At 39.5% G+C, this 18,492-nt stretch overlaps 1 protein-coding gene across 1 annotated transcript in view; it reads right to left on the bottom strand.

The window, feature by feature from the left end:
- The window catches only part of LOC134312387 (soluble guanylate cyclase 88E-like), a 29,709-nt gene extending 13,664 nt beyond the window's left edge, over window positions 1–16,045 (bottom strand). Inside the window, exons 1-11 of the mRNA XM_062994335.1 lie at window positions 15,926–16,045; window positions 13,798–13,938; window positions 13,542–13,681; window positions 12,203–12,337; window positions 11,910–12,033; window positions 11,705–11,824; window positions 4,749–4,833; window positions 4,558–4,644; window positions 4,214–4,331; window positions 2,797–2,926; window positions 26–172 (exon numbers count right to left, since the gene is read on the bottom strand). Of these exons, the coding sequence (XP_062850405.1) occupies window positions 26–172; window positions 2,797–2,926; window positions 4,214–4,331; window positions 4,558–4,644; window positions 4,749–4,833; window positions 11,705–11,824; window positions 11,910–12,033; window positions 12,203–12,337; window positions 13,542–13,681; window positions 13,798–13,938; window positions 15,926–16,045 (1,347 nt within the window). The remainder of the gene's footprint in view (window positions 1–25; window positions 173–2,796; window positions 2,927–4,213; window positions 4,332–4,557; window positions 4,645–4,748; window positions 4,834–11,704; window positions 11,825–11,909; window positions 12,034–12,202; window positions 12,338–13,541; window positions 13,682–13,797; window positions 13,939–15,925) is intronic.
- Window positions 16,046–18,492: the final 2,447 nt, after the last annotated feature.

Genomic DNA, 18,492 nt, shown 5'->3' with positions numbered 1-18,492 from the left:
AGATTCACCTGACATGTATACTGACCTCACATGTGTTTACTGCAGGTTCTCCCTTGCGCAGTCTCTTAGCTACAGGTTTAGGGATCATCCTGTACAGCAGGTCATCTGTCTTCTTCATCTCGTAGTCCAACATCTTCATGCTTTCCTCCAGCTTACTTGATTTCTTTTGCTCCTGTAAGGATCAACATGGGGTAAAAAAATTTAACAGTGAAGTAATAGCACAGTGACAAGTATGGCTTATAACATTACAATTTAGTGAAATTATTTGATTAGAAGTTGCATATAACGATATGTATATGTTGAAATTTTAAGCACTGCTTATAATACTAATACTAAAATGATACACCGATGAGGCATAACATTATGACCACCTTCCTAACTGACTGGTCTGTGGCTTTGCAGCCCCATACACAACAAACTGTGATGCACTGTGTATTCTGACACCTTTCTATCAGAACCAGCATTAACTTCTTCAGTAATTTGAGCTACAGTAGCTCGTCTGCCAGCCTTCGCTCCCCACGTGCATCAATGAGCCTTGGCTGCCCATGACCCTGTCGCCGGTTTACCACTGTTCCTTCCTTGGACCACTTTTGATAGATACTGACCACTGCAGACAGGGAACCCCACAAGAGCTTCAGTTTTGGAGATGCTCTTACCCAGTTGTCTAGCCATCACAATTTGGCCCTTGTCAAACTCGCTCAAATCCTTATGCTTGTCCATTTTTTTCCTCATCAACTTTGCGGAAAATGTTCACTTGCTGCCTAATATATTCCACCACTAACAGGTGCCATGATGAAGAGATAATCATTATTCACTTCACCTGTCAGTGGTCATAATGTTATGCCTAGTCGGTGTATATATTGCTGTGCAAACCCAAAGAGTATGGAGGTTCCTGCTTGGTCTGGTTCCTCTCAAGGTTTCTTCCTGTAATTTTAAGGGAGTTTTTATTTTGCCACTGCTCAACAGGAGGTTTTGGTCTGTCGGTCCTGGATTCTGTAAAGTTGCTTTGAGAAATTGTCTATTGTAAAAAGTGCTATACAAATAAATTTGAGTTGATTTGAATTCAGGTTAGGGTCATGGTGGCTTTAGAACATAAAGAGAGGATGAGACATGAATACACCTTGGATGGGATGCCAGTCCATCAAATAGAACCTCATATTCTCTTACTCAATCACTCGCTCATAAATTTAAAATAGCCAGTCCACCTTCTGCATACTTCTGAGAGATAAGAACTGACCAGAATAACAAACAGAAACACAAACAGACACAGAGAGAACAACTGCTTACAGACCAGAGAATAGAATCAACCCCCAGGTCCATGTTGCTGTATGTGCCATACTCTACCAGTTGCACTGTGTAGCAACCAAATGCCAAACTCACTCACTTTCTTAACCACGTATCCAATTAGGCTCGCGGGGGTGCTGGAGCCAATCCCAGCTTTTCGATGGGCGCAAGGCACACAGTAACACCCTGGATGGGGCGCCAGTCCATCGCAGGGCAGACACACATACGCACACCCATTCACCTATAGGGCAATTCAGTGTCTTCAATTAACTTGACTGCATGTTTTTGGACTGTGGGAGGAAACCGGAGCTCCCAGAGGAAACCCACACAGACACGGGGAGAACATGCAAACTCCGCACAGAAAAGACCCGGACCGCCCCGCCTGGGGATCAAAAAAATTATAGCCTAATTACATCTTCTTTGTAAATTAAGTCAAAATTAAGAAAATGTATTCACAGTTAAAATACTACTCATAATTGAGTCTGAACTTAAAATATTATGAGCAAACACTTACTCAGGTAATAATTATGTGTAGTGTGTTCTCTTTATAATCCAGATTCTCATTAATGAATGGATAAGTGTGTATTAAATGTTTTATGAAAGCCTTTCTTACCAATTCAATATGCATGTCATTATCTCTGGTCTTAATGAGCTCAAAAGCAAACAGGACTGCAATTGGAAGTCTGAATATTTTTGTGAATAAGAGATTTTAATTTTGGGGGGTTTTCACTTCATTATTATGGGTGAGTAAGTGTAGACATAGGTAAAAATGGAAATTGGATGGATTTAAAATAAAAATAAAATGTGCAAAAAGTCAGGGGATCTAAATACTTTGTGAAATCACAGTACATACAGTACAGCAAGTAAGATTATTCATTTGGTCATGTAAAAATGATTTCCTAATTTGTCATCATTTATTATAACTGTTACTGGTCTTCTTTCTGCCCCCAAACAGGGTTAGTTTGATTACTCAAATTTCAACGCAAACTTTCACCATATGCTGACATGACATTTGCTGATAGTCAGATGTACACCAAAATCAAGTTTCCCATAAATAAGAACCTGATGGAACATGATTGTCAGTTTCCACAGTCAAGGAAGCTTTACATTGTCATGAACCTAAGGAACTGTTTAGCAAGAAGAAAATCCCTTGCTTCATAATTGGCACTTTAAATCCTAAATTAAATGTGTTGCTGATTACATAAACAAACAGAAAACAAGAACAGGGTATTTTTCTTTCCAAGCTCCCTGGACTGTGAACAATATAATCCATCTTCTGCAGCATCCAATTTGGGGCAAACCTGATTTGTGGAGGCTCATGTATTACATTTGACCACACAGAAAAAATCCACTTATTCCACTTATTTTTCTCTTATTTGATGTTCAGTAGAGTTATATATACCAAACCTAAAAAAGAAACAGCCACACTAAAACTAACCCAGCCTAACTAAAATATCTAAATAAATTATATACAAATCAAAACTCATTTAACACAGACACACACTTTGGCACCTGTATGAGTGCTCTCTTAAGCTCTTCAGATTGTTGGGTTCCTGCAAGCACCAGGTCTCTGCTGGAGTCGTGCATGCTTAGATCATTAATGTAGAGCCCAGTTTTGAACATAGCACTCAGACTCTCCATTCTACACAAAAAAAAGATCTAAATCAATTAGTGGAACATAACAATTGTAAATGCTTTTAAACAGCTGTGCTGCATGGATTGGGTCTGCTTGTCCCCTTAGAGGCAAGGGTCAGTACAATGAAGTACAAATTTAATTAATGTGTTAGATGATAATGCGCATAATCAAGTTAACAATTACTTGAAAATCATTGGTGAAATGGTGTTCCATTTTTCTAAGACAGTTCCCAAGAGTTCTGGAATCTGCAAACTTCACTGATGTTGCTTTTTGTGACCGAACCCTAGATTTTTTTTTTAAACATTAGCTCATATTTTAAACAGTTTTGTTTAAACCAGTTGTATGCTGACACCACCAGTGTTACTTCCCACATCACTGCAGTTTGGGACAAGTGATAGGTTAAATAAAAAAAATAAAATAAACTCAACTGTATGTTTTATCATTATTTAATAAAATACAATATGGATAAATCAGTAACTGAGGCATGTTATAATTTTGCACATGGTAAATATAGCCATGTGGGCTTGGCAGTACTTTGTAAAAGCATTGTCAAAGACTAATAAGACCATCCAGACTGTTATAAGCAAACTGTGCTAAAACCAACATCTGTCATGGTATGGCGGGTGCATCAGTGCTCTTGGTATGGTTGACTTGCATATATGTGAAAGTCCCACTGACATGACACAACTTAGTGTAGTCAATCTGCTGCCGGGGATCCCTAGTGGTGCCCAAGGAGGGGGTGACTTGACTGACACACGGATCCCTTCTTATACCCCTCACCTTGGTGGATTTGCATGTGAGAGCCATGCCCTAATCTCCACCCCAATCTCTGCTGTGCAGGCACCCTGCCAACCAGGATCCTTACACAGCCCTCTGTTTAATCTGGTCATTTCTCACCCTAGCAGAGGCCATTGTTTCTATGCCTGCTAGAGGGCACCCAGCCGACTGGTAGGAGAGCCAAGACTCGAAACTGGGAGTTCGGAATCTTGGCACTCGTGCGCTAGTGACTTATGACGCTGTGCCACCTGAGCGCCCGTGTATTAGGATTTTAAAGAAACATATGCTGCCATCAAGGTGACGACTTTTCCTGCAAGACAATGCCAGGCGTCATTCTGGCGTCATGCACTACAACAGTGTGGCTTTGTAAACACTAAATGTATATACTTGTCTGTTTCCTACCATCCATATTTGTTTCTTTTTGAAAATGTTTGTGTATTCTGAAGAGAAAAATCAGATAATGACAACCACAGACTGTTCAGCAGCTGAAGTCTTGGATCAAGAAGAAACTCTTACACGGGTGTTCCCAGGAAAATGATGGATTCCCACTCAGGCATGTATCTCATCTGGCCTTTCAGTTTAAGGCAGCGACTACCATCACCCCAGCTTTCCATAGCATTGGCACTGTTCCCATCTATCACAGTAAAAGTCAAATAGTGTAATTATTTACTACCCAGACTGGTCAACATATGCTGTATCTTTGCATGCCAACATACATTAAAACAATAATAAAACCAGATCATACAAAACAAACAATAAATCATATTTAGGCATTAATTACATTACAAAAGCATTGGCCCTTATTATATTGATTAATATTAATATTGCATTGTTTCTTGCATGTATATGAATTTTTTTACCTTTATAATCATCTCCGATGATGGACTGGAAGGCCATAAGTTCCACATCTACATCAGCAGAGCGATTTGCATTCTCATAATCAGAGTCTGTGATGTACAGACAACACAGCTGATTCAGCACTTATGCTGTTCTATCTTAAGCTTAGAACATAATTCCAGATAAATTTGTGCAACAGGTAAACCTGACTTACTCTGGACTCTGTTGTGAAGGTTGCGCTCCCTTTTCACCGGCTCCTTGGACATGATTTCAAACAGGTTGTTGGGATGGGAAATAATCTGGGGGAAATAAGTAAATGACGGGATTTTTGGATAATTAAAACTGTGCACTATCCATAAAACAACCCTGTTTTAGTTTGATACAGTGCACTGTAGTTAGTAGTTAGTATTGTATACTATTTCAAAACAATAATTCCTTACCTTATCAACCAATAAGACCTAAAAGGTACCCAAACAATCAAATGCAGTAAAATTCTGCCAGTGATGCATCAACTAACTTATTAACTAGATACACCAACTTCACTTGTTAATAAAATGTGTGATGTGTGGTATATACAGTGTATCACAAAAGTGAGATACACATATATTATTTTCAGAAGACAGTAAATCTACACTGCTATACAAGTTGTACACTGACAACTGTGTATATCCAAGTTTTATTTCTATAGTGTTGTCCCATGAAAAGATATAATAAAATATTTGCAGAAATGTGAGGGGTGTACTCACTTTTGTGATACACTGTATATATATACTGTATATGTATATATATATATATATATATATATATATATATATATATATATATATATATACAGTGTATCACAAAAGTGAGTACACCCCTCACATTTCTGCAAATATTTCATTATATCTTTTCATGGGACAACACTATAGACATGAAACTTGGATATAACTTAGAGTAGTCAGTGTACAGCTTGTATAGCAGTGTAGATTTACTGTCTTCTGAAAATAACTCAACACACAGCCATTAATGTCTAAATAGCTGCAACATAAGTGAGTACACCCCACAGTGAACATGTCCAAATTGTGCCCAAAGTGTCAATATTTTGTGTGACCACCATTATTATCCAGCACTGCCTTAACCCTCCTGGGCATGGAATTCACCAGAGCTGCACAGGTTGCTACTGGAATCCTCTTCCACTCCTCCATGATGACATCACGGAGCTGGTGGATGTTAGACACCTTGAACTCCTCCACCTTCCACTTGAGGATGCGCCACAGGTGCTCAATTGGGTTTAGTCCATCACCTTTACCTTCAGCTTCCTCAGCAAGGCAGTTGTCATCTTGGAGGTTGTGTTTGGGGTCGTTATCCTGTTGGAAAACTGCCATGAGGCCCAGTTTTCGAAGGGAGGGGATCATGCTCTGTTTCAGAATGTCACAGTACATGTTGGAATTCATGTTTCCCTCAATGAACTGCAGCTCCCCAGTGCCAGCAACACTCATGCAGCCCAAGACCATGATGCTACCACCACCATGCTTGACTGTAGGCAAGATACAGTTGTCTTGGTACTTCTCACCAGGGCGCCGGCACACATGCTGGACACCATCTGAGCCAAACAAGTTTATCTTGGTCTCGTCAGACCACAGGGCATTCCAGTAATCCATGTTCTTGGACTGCTTGTTTTCAGCAAATTGTTTGCTGGCTTTCTTGTGCGTCAGCTTCCTTCTGGGATGACGACCATGCAGACCGAGTTGATGCAGTGTGCGGTGTATGGTCTGAGCACTGACAGGCTGACCTGCCACGTCTTCAACCTCTGCAGCAATGCTGGCAGCACTCATGTGTCTATTTTTTAAAGCCAACCTCTGGATATGACGCCGAACACGTGGACTCAACTTCTTTGGTCGACCCTGGCGAAGCCTGTTCCGAGTGGAACCTGTCCTGGAAAACCGCTGTATGACCTTGGCCCAAATGCTGTAGCTCAGTTTCAGGGTGTTAGCAATCTTCTTATAGCCCAGGCCATCTTTGTGGAGAGCAACAATTCTATTTCTCACATCCTCAGAGAGTTCTTTGCCATGAGGTGCCATGTTGAATATCCAGTGGCCAGTATGAGAGAATTGTACCCAAAACACCAAATTTAACAGCCCTGCTCCCCATTTACACCTGGGACCTTGACACATGACACCAGGGAGGGACAACGACACATTTGGGCACAATTTGGACATGTTCACTGTGGGGTGTACTCACTTATGTTGCCAGCTATTTAGACAATAATGGCTGTGTGTTGAGTTATTTTCAGAAGACAGTAAATCTACACTGCTATACAAGCTGTACACTGACTACTCTAAGTTATATCCAAGTTTCATGTCTATAGTGTTGTCCCATGAAAAGATATAATGAAATATTTGCAGAAATGTGAGGGGTGTACTCACTTTTGTGATACACTGTATACAGTGTATCACAAAAGTGAGTACACCCCTCACATTTCTGCAGATATTTAAGTATATCTGTTCATGGGACAACACTTACAAAATGAAAATTTGACACAATGAAAAGTAGTCTGTGTGCAGCTTATATAACAGTGTAAATTTATTCTTCCCTCAAAATAACTCAAAATACAGCCATTAATGTCTAAACCACCGGCAATAAAAGTGAGTACACCCCTAAGAGACTACACCCCTAAATGTCCAAATTGAGCACTGCTTGTCATTTTCCCTCCAAAATATCATGTGATTTGTTAGTGTTACTAGGTCTCAGGTATGCATAGGGAGCAGGTGTGTTCAATTTAGTAGTACAGCTCTCACACTCTCTCATACTGGTCACTGAAAGTTCCAACATGGCACCTCATGGCAAAGAACTCTCTGAGGATCTTAAAAGACGAATTGTTGCACTACATGAAGATGGCCAAGGCTACAAGAAGATTGCCAACACCCTGAAACTGAGCTGCAGCACAGTGGCCAAGATCATCCAGCGTTTTAAAAGAGCAGGGTCCACTCAGAACAGACCTCGCGTTGGTCGTCCAAAGAAGCTGAGTGCACGTGCTCAGCGTCACATCCAACTGCTGTCTTTGAAAGATAGGCGCAGGAGTGCTGTCAGCATTGCTGCAGAGATTGAAAAGGTGGGGGGTCAGCCTGTCAGTGCTCAGACCATACGCCGCACACTACATCAAATTGGTCTGCATGGCTGTCACCCCAGAAGGAAGCCTCTTCTGAAGTCTCTACACAAAAAAGCCCGCAAACAGTTTGCTGAAGACATGTCAACAAAGGACATGGATTACTGGAACCATGTCCTATGGTCTGATGAGACCAAGATTAATTTGTTTGGTTCAGATGGTCTCAAGCATGTGTGGCGGCAATCAGGTGAGGAGTACAAAGATAAGTGTGTCATGCCTACAGTCAAGCATGGTGGTGGGAATGCCATGGTCTGGGGCTGCATGAGTGCAGCAGGTGTTGGGGAGTTACATTTCATTGAGGGACACATGAACTCCAATATGTACTGTGAAATACTGAAGCAGAGCATGATCCCCTCCCTCCGGAAACTGGGCCGCAGGGCAGTGTTCCAGCATGATAATGACCCCAAACACACCTCTAAGACGACCACTGCTTTATTGAAGAGGCTGAGGGTAAAGGTGATGGACTGGCCAAGCATGTCTCCAGACCTAAACCCAATAGAACATCTTTGGGGCATCCTCAAGTGGAAGGTGGAGGAGCGCAAAGTCTCGAATATCCGCCAGCTCCGTGATGTCGTCATGGAGGAGTGGAAAAGCATTCCAGTGGCAACCTGTGAAGCTCTGGTAAACTCCATGCCCAGGAGAGTTAAGGCAGTTCTGGGAAATAATGGTGGCCACACAAAATATTGACACTTCAGGAACTTTCACTAAGGGGTGTACTCACTTTTGTTGCCGGTGGTTTAGACATTAATGGCTGTATATTGAGTTATTTTGAGGGAGGAATAAATTTACACTGTTATATAAGCTGCACACAGACTACTTTTCATTGTGTCAAAGTGTCATTTTGTCAGTGTTGTCCCATGAAAAGATATACTTAAATATCTGCAGAAATGTGAGAGGTGTACTCACTTTTGTGATACACTGTATATATACACTGATCAGCCATAACATTAAAACCACCTTCTTGTTTCTACACACATTGTCCATTTTATCAGCTCCACTTACCATACAGAAGCACTTTGTAGTTCTACAGTTACTGACTGTAGTCCATCTGTTTCTCTGCATGCTTTGTTAGCCCCCTTTCATGCTGTTTTCCATTTATATTTTCGACATTTAGCGGATGCTTTTATCCAAAAAGACTTACAATTATGACTGAACACAACTATGAGCAATTTAGGGTTAAGGGCCTTGCTCAGGGGCCCAACAGTGGCAACTTGGTGGTGGTGGTGGGGCTTGAACCGGCAATCTTCTGATTACTAGTCCAGTACCTTAACCACTAAGCTATCACTGCCCATTACTGCTGTTCTTCAATGGTCAGGACTCTCCCAGGACCACTACAGAGCAGGTATTATTTGAGTGGTGGGTCATTCTTAGCACTGCAGTGGCACTGACATGGTGGTGGTGTGTTAGTGTGTGTTGTGCTGGTACGAGTGTATAAGACACAGCAGCACTGCTGGAGTGTTTGAATACCGTGTCCACTCACTGTCCACTCTATTAGACACTCCTACCTAGTTGGTTCACCTTGTAGATGTAAAGTCAGAGATGATCGCTCATCTATTGCTGCTGTTTAAGTTGGTCATCTTTGAGATCTTCATCAGTGATCACAGGAATCTGCCCACAGGGCGCTGTTGGCTGGATGTTTTTGGTTGGTGGACTATTCTCAGTCCAGCAGGGACAGTGAGGTTTTTAAAAACTCAAGCAGCGCTGCTGTGTCTTATCCACTCATACCAGCACAACACACACTAACACACCACCACCATGTCAGTGTCACTGCAGTGCTGAGAATGATCCACCACCCAAATAATACCTACACTCTTTAGTGGTCCTAGGAGAGTCCTGACTATTGAAGAACAGGGTGAAAGGGGGCTAACAAAGCATGCAGAGATACAGATGGACTACAGTCAGTAATTGTAGAACTACAAAGTGCTTCTATATGGTAAGTGGAGCTGATAAAATAGACAGTGAGTGTAGAAACAAGGAGGTGGTTTTAATGTTATGGCTGATCGGTGTGTTGTATATGTTCTGAACAACTCAACACTTTTACCACTGGTGTATCTCTTAGCTGGTTATGTATATTGTCCTTAATATTTTCACACTTAGAGCTTTGTGATTATTATTACGAATTTCTAGAGCTACTTTATTATTATCATTGTGAGGTGATATTTTAGAGTGTGGGCTAATAATGTTGTTTGTAAAACTGGTATATTCATGAGAGCAGCCAATGCCATGGGCAGCTTCTGCTTAAAGTTCTGAGCTAATGGCTGAGTGAATTAACCAAAGTTAACAAAAGACCAAAGATACTACTGGTAGGAAATCAAGGAGATAATGTGCCTGCAAAAGGGAAAAAGAAATTATGCCTACTGTGTCTACTGGCAAAGGCTAGTTTAAACACTGGTTGAAAAAACTGAATCTATAAAGTGAGTCTGAGATTTAGATAATGCCTCCATTTACATTAAAATAGACAAGCCAAGACTCTTACAGTGTATATACACCGATGAGGCATAACATTATGACCACCTTCCTAATATTGTGTTGGTCCCCCTTTTGCTGCCCCATACCCAACAAACTGTGATGCGCTGTGTATTCTGACACCTTTCTATCAAAACCAGCATTAACTTCTTCAGCAAATTGAACTAGTAGCTCGTCTGTTGGATCGGACCACACAGGCCAGCCTCCACTCACCACGTGCACCAATAAGCCTTGGTCGATCCTGTCGCCAGTTTACCACTGTTCCTTCCTTGGACAACTTTTGATAGATACTGACCACTGCAGACCGGGAACACCCCACAAGAGCTGCAGTTTTGGAGATACTCTGACCCAGTTGTCTAGCCATCACAATTTGGCCCTTGTCAAACCTGCTCAAATTCTTCTAACACATCAACTTTGAGGATAAAATGTTCACTTGCTGCCTAATACATCCCACCTACTAACAGGTGCTGTGATGAAGAGATAATCAGTGTTATTCACTTCACCTGTCAGTGGTCATAATGTTATGCCTAGTTGGTGTATGTTTTACCTTGGCTAATACTATAGCCTCAATAAAGGCTTGATTTAATTCCTGGACAATAAACTGAGGTATTTTGTATTTACAGTTTAGTAATTTTACTGTTCTCAGCTATAAGAAGGTTAGTTAAGTCAAATTTGATGACATACAGTTGGTTTGAAAACTGCTGCTCAAACGGTGACAAAACAGACAACAAATAATACATGAGAAAGCAAACAAGAAAAATGATAATGGAAGTGAAGCACAGGTGGACAGGTCATGACTAGTAAAAGTATGACCCAGTTAACAAGCTCATGTTCTGTTAAAGCAGAATTGTACAGCAATTGGTACAATAATTTTTAAAACTGGAGACCGTTTACATCCCTGATTACATTTGATCAGCATAAGAATTTTAACCATATAAAATGTGGAAAGATTTATTTATAATCATTTACAACACTTAAGGTGGACTGAGTTGCATTTTAATTAGATCTTATACCTCTCCAATCCACATCTGTCAACCACATCACCCTAGTACAATGATAGATAGATAGATAGATAGATAGATAGATAGATAGATAGATAGATAGATAGATAGATAGACAGACAGACAGACAGACAGACAGACAGACAGACAGACAGACAGACAGACAGACAGACAGACAGACCGACCGACAAGATAGATAGATAGTGAATAGATAGATAGATAGATAGATAGATAGATAGATAGATAGATAGATAGATAGATAGATAGATAGATAGACAGATAAATAGATAGATAGATATGTAGTTAGATAGATAGATAGATAGATAGATAGATAGATAGATAGATAGATAGATAGATAGACAGACAGACAGACAGACAGACAGACAGACAGACAGACAGACAGACAGATACTTTATTTATCCCAAGGGAAATTGATGTGTGGTTAATACTTCAGCAGAATTCATAAAACATCCAAGTCAGCAAGATGACCATTTTGCCTATTAAAAATACTGACTGGCTAGATAATTTAGCCAATTAGCCACAGGCTTTACAGACCATGTTCCAGGTGAACTCCACCAGGGGGCGAGCCAGCAGGAAAGCATCATTGATCTTCTTGCCATCCAAATCAGGGAAGACAGTAGCCAAACCTGAGCCAACATTGTGCACCACCATGTCCTTTCAAAGACAATAAACATTGTTTTACAGGACATAAAACAACAGAAGTCAAGATGAGCTGACAAGGAAGTCAGAACAGTCTTACCTGTCTGAAGACGATGTTAAAGGGAAACACTTCAAAGAAAAAGTCGCTGGTGATGGGCAGAATCTCCTGCTCCTCATCATCCTCCTTCTGGATGTAGCGATATGCCGAGTTATCGAAGTTTAATCTAAAAACAATCAATTTTCTCAAAATGTAGTTTGGAGACAATCAAACAAGGAACTACTAGTATGTGAAAAATGATTGAACTGTTAATTAAACCCAAAGTCCAAAGAGATCTGATGAATACCCACCATGCTAATGAACTAACTAGTGATTATAGATGCATGCTGTCATACCTCATTGTAACATGGGAGTAATCTCCCACCAGCTGCTCAGAAAGAACCTCCACATGGATGTCTGTATCATAGAACTGTTTGCCCATCTGTCTGAGCTGTCCCATAGCATAGTGCAGGTAGCCCTTCCTCTTGCTTCTGCAACATAAAACCCACACACACTGTTATACCTACCACAGCTATTTATTTCACAAGTTAGTATCAGTTTAGTTTAGACTTTGTGAAGAAATCTCTTATCACTTAATCTCTTAACAATCTAAGCTCACCCCACAACTCAATGCAAACATCTACCTGACCTTGCCTCTTTAACTAGTTACTTCACCACTCAGCTCTCTGTAGCTGTCCTCCTGGCCCCACCTGGTCATGCTTGTTTTCCTTACCTAACACCCCCCAAAAACCCTTTTACAATAATCACAATCTAAATATCAAGTAGACCTAAAGGGTGTTTTCTTGCTGGTGTTCTTTTTCTGGTTATAGCTGGTTATAGTTTTGTTCATGTGCGGCATGGCAGCTATCATTTTTTCTTTTCCCTGTCTGGTTCTCTGGGAAGCACTTGGGTTGTAACTTGCTGGTGGATTGAGTAGCTAGCAGAGTTACACCCAAGCAGTCTTTGTTTCCTCTTAAGCCTGTATCTGTGTTTACCACATTTACTTGTAGTGTTTCTGCTCTAGTGCCGCTCTAGTCTCCTGTCCTTTCTATGCTTGAGTCCTGCATTAGACTGCAGCTTAAGGTTTGGTTTTGTTTCATTTATTTATGGGGTTTATTTTTTTATTTGTTTATTCATTAAGTTATTTTTATAATAGCTCATCTGTTTTAGTGGCTTTTTAGTCACAGTATTGTTCTGTCTTGGTTAAGCCTCCTGCGATTGGTTTCATCCCTCTAATATTGTGGGGTTACAGCTGGTGCTTCTGTCATATCAATCATTAATCATCATTACATATGTTCACTAATTTAAGGTTTTGTTTAATTCCTTTAATTGAAAATGTCCACCTATCCCAGCTCCTTTATCTGTTAAGCTAAAATGTTGGAATTGAAAACTTTTTGTTTTCTGCTCAGACTAATAGCTGTTAAGCTGTAGGATATGCCTAGCTTACAAATGGGAAATAAAAACTGGAAACAAGCAGTTTATTACAATTACAGTTAATTGAGTACAATTATCATATAGCTATCATTTTTTCTTAAAAAATACTAGCACAATTGTTCAGTAGAATTCATGGGGTATTTATTTAACAGCCTTAAAAATCTGCCATATGTTTATTAATCATACTTTTACTGTGCTATTCTTATAATTGGAATTCCTAATTAGTCTATTAACCCCTTAAGAAGTTCTAGTCACTGTCACCTGTAGTGCAGTGTAACTCCGGTAGCAGACTCCTCCTGGCAAAAGAATGTGGGTGGCTGCACTTTAGGGTAACTGAAGCGCAGATACTCATGTAGGTTATCCAAGCCATTCACAAAGTCACGGACATGACGCCCCAATACCTAGCACATGCACATTTGTATAGACAAGTGCAGACAAGTTAGCATAGACATATAGCTTACAAATGCACTATATATTTGCATTCACAATGTTTATTTAACAAGGCTAATATACATACCTTGAGGATGCGGTCATACCCGTACTTTCCCACAAAACCCAGGAAATAAACACCCCAAGAGTTCATCAGCTCATTATAGGGAGTGCCTGTAACACCACTAGCTGCCTTTGCTATGCGGGGGATTACACTCTCACTGTAAACCTACACACACACAAACAAACACACACATAAAATGCCTTATTTGAATAATTTCCAGAAAAGTTGTAACATTTTTATGCTATATGTTTGTTAGCATCTTTAAACATTTAGTTAACTGACAAAAGTACAAAGAAAATATTTCCATTGTTGACCAAACATCATAATTTCTGTCAGACAGAGCCGGATTGACTAGAGAAGTAGGCACAGGGGTGCTGTATGATGTCAGGTCCTGCGCATTGGCACAGAAAAACAATGACCCCTACATCAACGGCTTCGACTTCTACAATTAAGGGACCTTAGGAACAGGCAGTTTGAACACCGGGCAATAATGAGGCATTTTTTTATTTTGTTAAAGGCTGTTCATTCACTGAAACCTGCCTGCAATGTTCTTGTTTAGAAAAGTATTAAGTGCTAACATGGTGCTGAAGTTACAAATGAACTAGATAAAGAAATTGTCAAAGCCTAGGAAGGGTGGAACCAGCCTGACCGAGGTGGGACCAGACCATTTAGTGATGGCCCTAGTCTTAGCTGGATCCATTTGCAGTTACCAAACTGTTGAATGTGAGTTACAAGTTTGTCCTGGTTTCTGCTTTAGATTAATACGTTGTCAAGGTAGACATGTAGTGCCCCAGTGCCTCCCAGAGTACATCAATAATAAGTGGCTTGTAGATAGCGGGGGTGTTCATAAGTCCAAATTGCATCACCCGGTACTCACAGTGACCTGAAGGCGTGATGAACACCGTCTTTCATTCCTCTCCCTGCCAAACTAGAATGAGAGAGTTTCAGTGCTGTTCCAGCTTTAACTTTGTTGAAGATTTATTTTATGGTTTTTGCAAAAAAGCAAGTCTTTGCCGCTCTTGTAAATACTTGGGACAGTCAATACGAGCATTCCTGATGAAGACATACGTCTTCTCTTCTTATTAAGTGAGAGTGTGTTGAAAGAGTATGTCTGATTTGGCCACCTGATCACTGACTTTTGTCTAATTTGTTGTTTTGTTGGTATTAATGTTCAGGCATATTATGGAGCTTGTTTTGTTGTTGATCCTGGGGTTTTGTTGGTGCTAAAGACACCACAGAATCAAAGGCAAATCCAAGCCTGAGTAAGAAGAAAAGATATCTTCTCTGTGCTGTTACTCTTACAAGGGTAGCAACAATTACAATACCTGCCGAGCCAGACTCAGTGTTAGTCATGGGGCATTTCTGTTGCTGGACTCTTCAAAAGAAGCCCCCCCTCAGAAATACCCCTGAGATCCCTTGGGCAGATTTCTGATCCATTACAGGTCCCTCTCTCTGGGATGCACACTGCCTTTTCAAAGTATGCCCCATGTTAGGTTGTTGGAAACTCTGACCCTGCCACTGGGCATTTCTGTTCACCCCACATTCTGACATGTGGGAAATGAGTGTTCCCAATCTGCATGGCCTCTTTCTCAGAGCTAGATGGAGATGGAAGGGCAATGGGAGTAAACATGGGAGAACTCTTTTCCTATCTCACTCTCCAGGAGGTCCTCGCCCAGTGACCATGTTTACATTCCCAGAAACAAGTGTCTTAATTCTAAATTATGGTGAATACAATACAGTCAGAATTAATTTATAGTAAAGAAATTAGCAGATAAAGTCAGTGCAACTAAGGGTGTGCTGCCACTCATGAAAAGGATGCTCCTGTGCTTTAAAACATCTCTGAATCTTATCAAATGGCACAACTACTTCTGAAACTTAATAGACGTACAGTACCTTTTTTAAAAGCATAAAATGTTGTTTGGCTTATGAATTATAATTATAATTAAATTAAATTATGAATTAAACTCCTTTAGTTAAAACAAGGTTGTGTTTTAGAGACATTATGAGCGAAAGTGTGCTCTTTTTAAGTACTGTTTATGGTAAACCTTTGCTAAGACTTGCTCGTAAGAGTTCATGGCTGGACTGGTGGCACTACCTTTTTAAAATAGGTCCACACATCAAATTAAGAGTTTTTTTAGAAGTAATCTCCTACCTGATGTGTGACAAAAGAATGGAGTCGTACATCTGCTCTCTCCCTGACCAGCTTCCACACGTCGTCTCCATATGACTCTTTAATGAAGTCATGCAGACTCTCACACAGCAAGCCGTACATGCTGACTACATCATAAACACACACACACACACACATACATAGCCAGGTGTCTTCAGTTAAATCAGCAAATTGTCTTTGTCAGAAAAAGCTTCTGTACTATATTTTATTCCCAATTTAAAAAAATTTTTATATACTTTATAGCAAGGCAATTAGCATTTCACTGATGTTCCTTAATGATTAAAAATAGGTAAAGAACGTATGTTAAAACCAAAAGTGGGTGGATACAATATTGGAAAATGCTATGTAGGATATGCATTTTCTGCCATTTGGACAGCTTGAATCATTGAATAAAAAAAAAATCTGATTGGCTGAGCCGCGTTCGAAGCCGTTGTAAAATCCCCGATAAACGCACACCTAGGACCACCTCACATCATTCCATATTAATACGCCACTGAATAGAAAAAATTAATGTTATTTTCGCCCTCATGTTCCCTAGCCTGTTAATCGAACTATTTTGCGTCGCGGAAGAATGCTTTATTGTAAGTTTATACACAATAAATACATTTATTAAACATTGTTGTATTTATTATATTTTATGTTGACCGCCGTTTTATAAAAGCAATAAGCCACTCGAGACCGTGCATTACTGTTATGATTTTAGCACTGGGAAAGAAGTTTTAGGCACTCCGCTTCGCGTCATGCCAAAAACGTCGTCCCCGTGCTAAAATCACAGTAATGCACGGCCTCTCGTGGCTTATTGCTTTATTATACAAGTCCTAATTAGTTTCCTGTAGAATGTAGGAACCTTCCAGCTCTGCTTCACAGTCTGCACTCCAGAACTTCCTAAAGGTTTACTAACGATCAAGTCTGATTATCCTGAACATCACCACACCTAAATAATATGAATAGTATGTGTAAAAGTAGTATTGTACTACAATATTGGAACAGTATTAAGAAAGTGTGTGTCATACAGTGCACCTGTTCCTGTAAAATTGCACCAGTAATGCAAAGTAGTCACTGAATATAATGATTTCCACCAGATTGCTGCATGTACTATAATGAATCCCTAACTGTATCCAGCAGTTGGCAGCAGGCATTGTAAGTTAATAACATCCTTCAGTTTCTTCATACATGTATCCATCCAGAGAGAAAATATAATGATAGTTGACTCATCCGCTCATACAAATTTCTTATTGTTCAAAAGACCAGGTTTTATGCTTCTTAAACCAACTTACACACTGGGTTTTTGTTTTTAAACTGCAGCAGTACCAAAAATGTAATCTCTTCAGTTTTTTGTTAAGAATGGGTCATAAAGGTGGTATTGTACTTTCAGTGGTATCCTGTTAAGCGTCATCTGTTTCTGTCAGCGGGCTTGCAACCCACTAATTGCAAATACCTGACACATGTTGCTTTGGCTTTTAAAGACATAAACATGTCTTTTAAACATAAAAAGCCTTTTAAACATAATTGAAATGAGAGCTTACTTATAAAACATACTTAGCGTTTTTTTGTCATTGTGATTTAGTTACTTCATATTACATTCACTTACATCTTAGAAAAAATTAATATTTTAATTAATCAATAACAATAAATTATAAACTTTGTATGTATGATGTTTTCAAAGCAGCCTTGTTATTGTAGAATGAAACCAGCTGATTCTATTTTCTAGCCTTATCTGAGCATGCCATCTGGCACCAAATTTATTAAGGTAAATAATAAAATGAATAAAAGTATAATAGAGCTTTTGAATCCCTCTTTCCACTTGAAAAAGAATATCAGTCTTCCCTACACTATCAAACCAACCAAAATGCCAAAATTTGTTTTTTAGACAAATTCCCAAACATTTATGACGCATTTTGAAGCATTTTTACATGTTTACATTTTTCAGTGTAAATTTACCATCTTCAACATGTACATGCACCATCTTTAAAAGATTATAAAAGACTAAGCACTTAAGCTGAGAGCTAACATGCATTTACTAATCTTCTATAGCATCATTAAAAAACTCTTCTACCTATCATTTGTTCTAAGCAGTTTCAGCATATTAGTATCCTTGGACTGTTGCTTACTTTAACTAGAGTAGTGAAATGTTTACTATGAAACTTCTATAAGTAAAAAATGTAAAAGCTTTTCTTGATTTGTAATTTGTGTGATTGTGCCATCTTTGGTTAAAACAGCAGTGTTCAAATTTTGTTTACAGAGCTAAATTTTTTCTGACTTGCACCAAAAAAATTTGAAGCTCTAGTTGTGAGTTGCCAAATAATCTGACAGTTGCAGCATTTATCAAGAAATACAAATCCATGATGACCAGTAAACTATGAATTTAACAGTGTAGGCAATACACAACAGTCTTTTCTTTTTACTAAAAGTTACACCACACTGTAGCTGTAACATCCAAATCTAAATGCCACTAGTTGTAAACTTCCATCTCAAATGTATTGATCAATATTTATTTTAACTACTAACATTGTATATAATTACGTTTATTATTTTTCTTTTTTTTAAAA

This window comes from Trichomycterus rosablanca, chromosome 1 (genome assembly GCF_030014385.1).
Source record: "Trichomycterus rosablanca isolate fTriRos1 chromosome 1, fTriRos1.hap1, whole genome shotgun sequence".
Lineage (NCBI taxonomy): Eukaryota > Metazoa > Chordata > Actinopteri > Siluriformes > Trichomycteridae > Trichomycterus > Trichomycterus rosablanca.
This window is presented reverse-complemented; position numbering and strand designations above follow the sequence as displayed.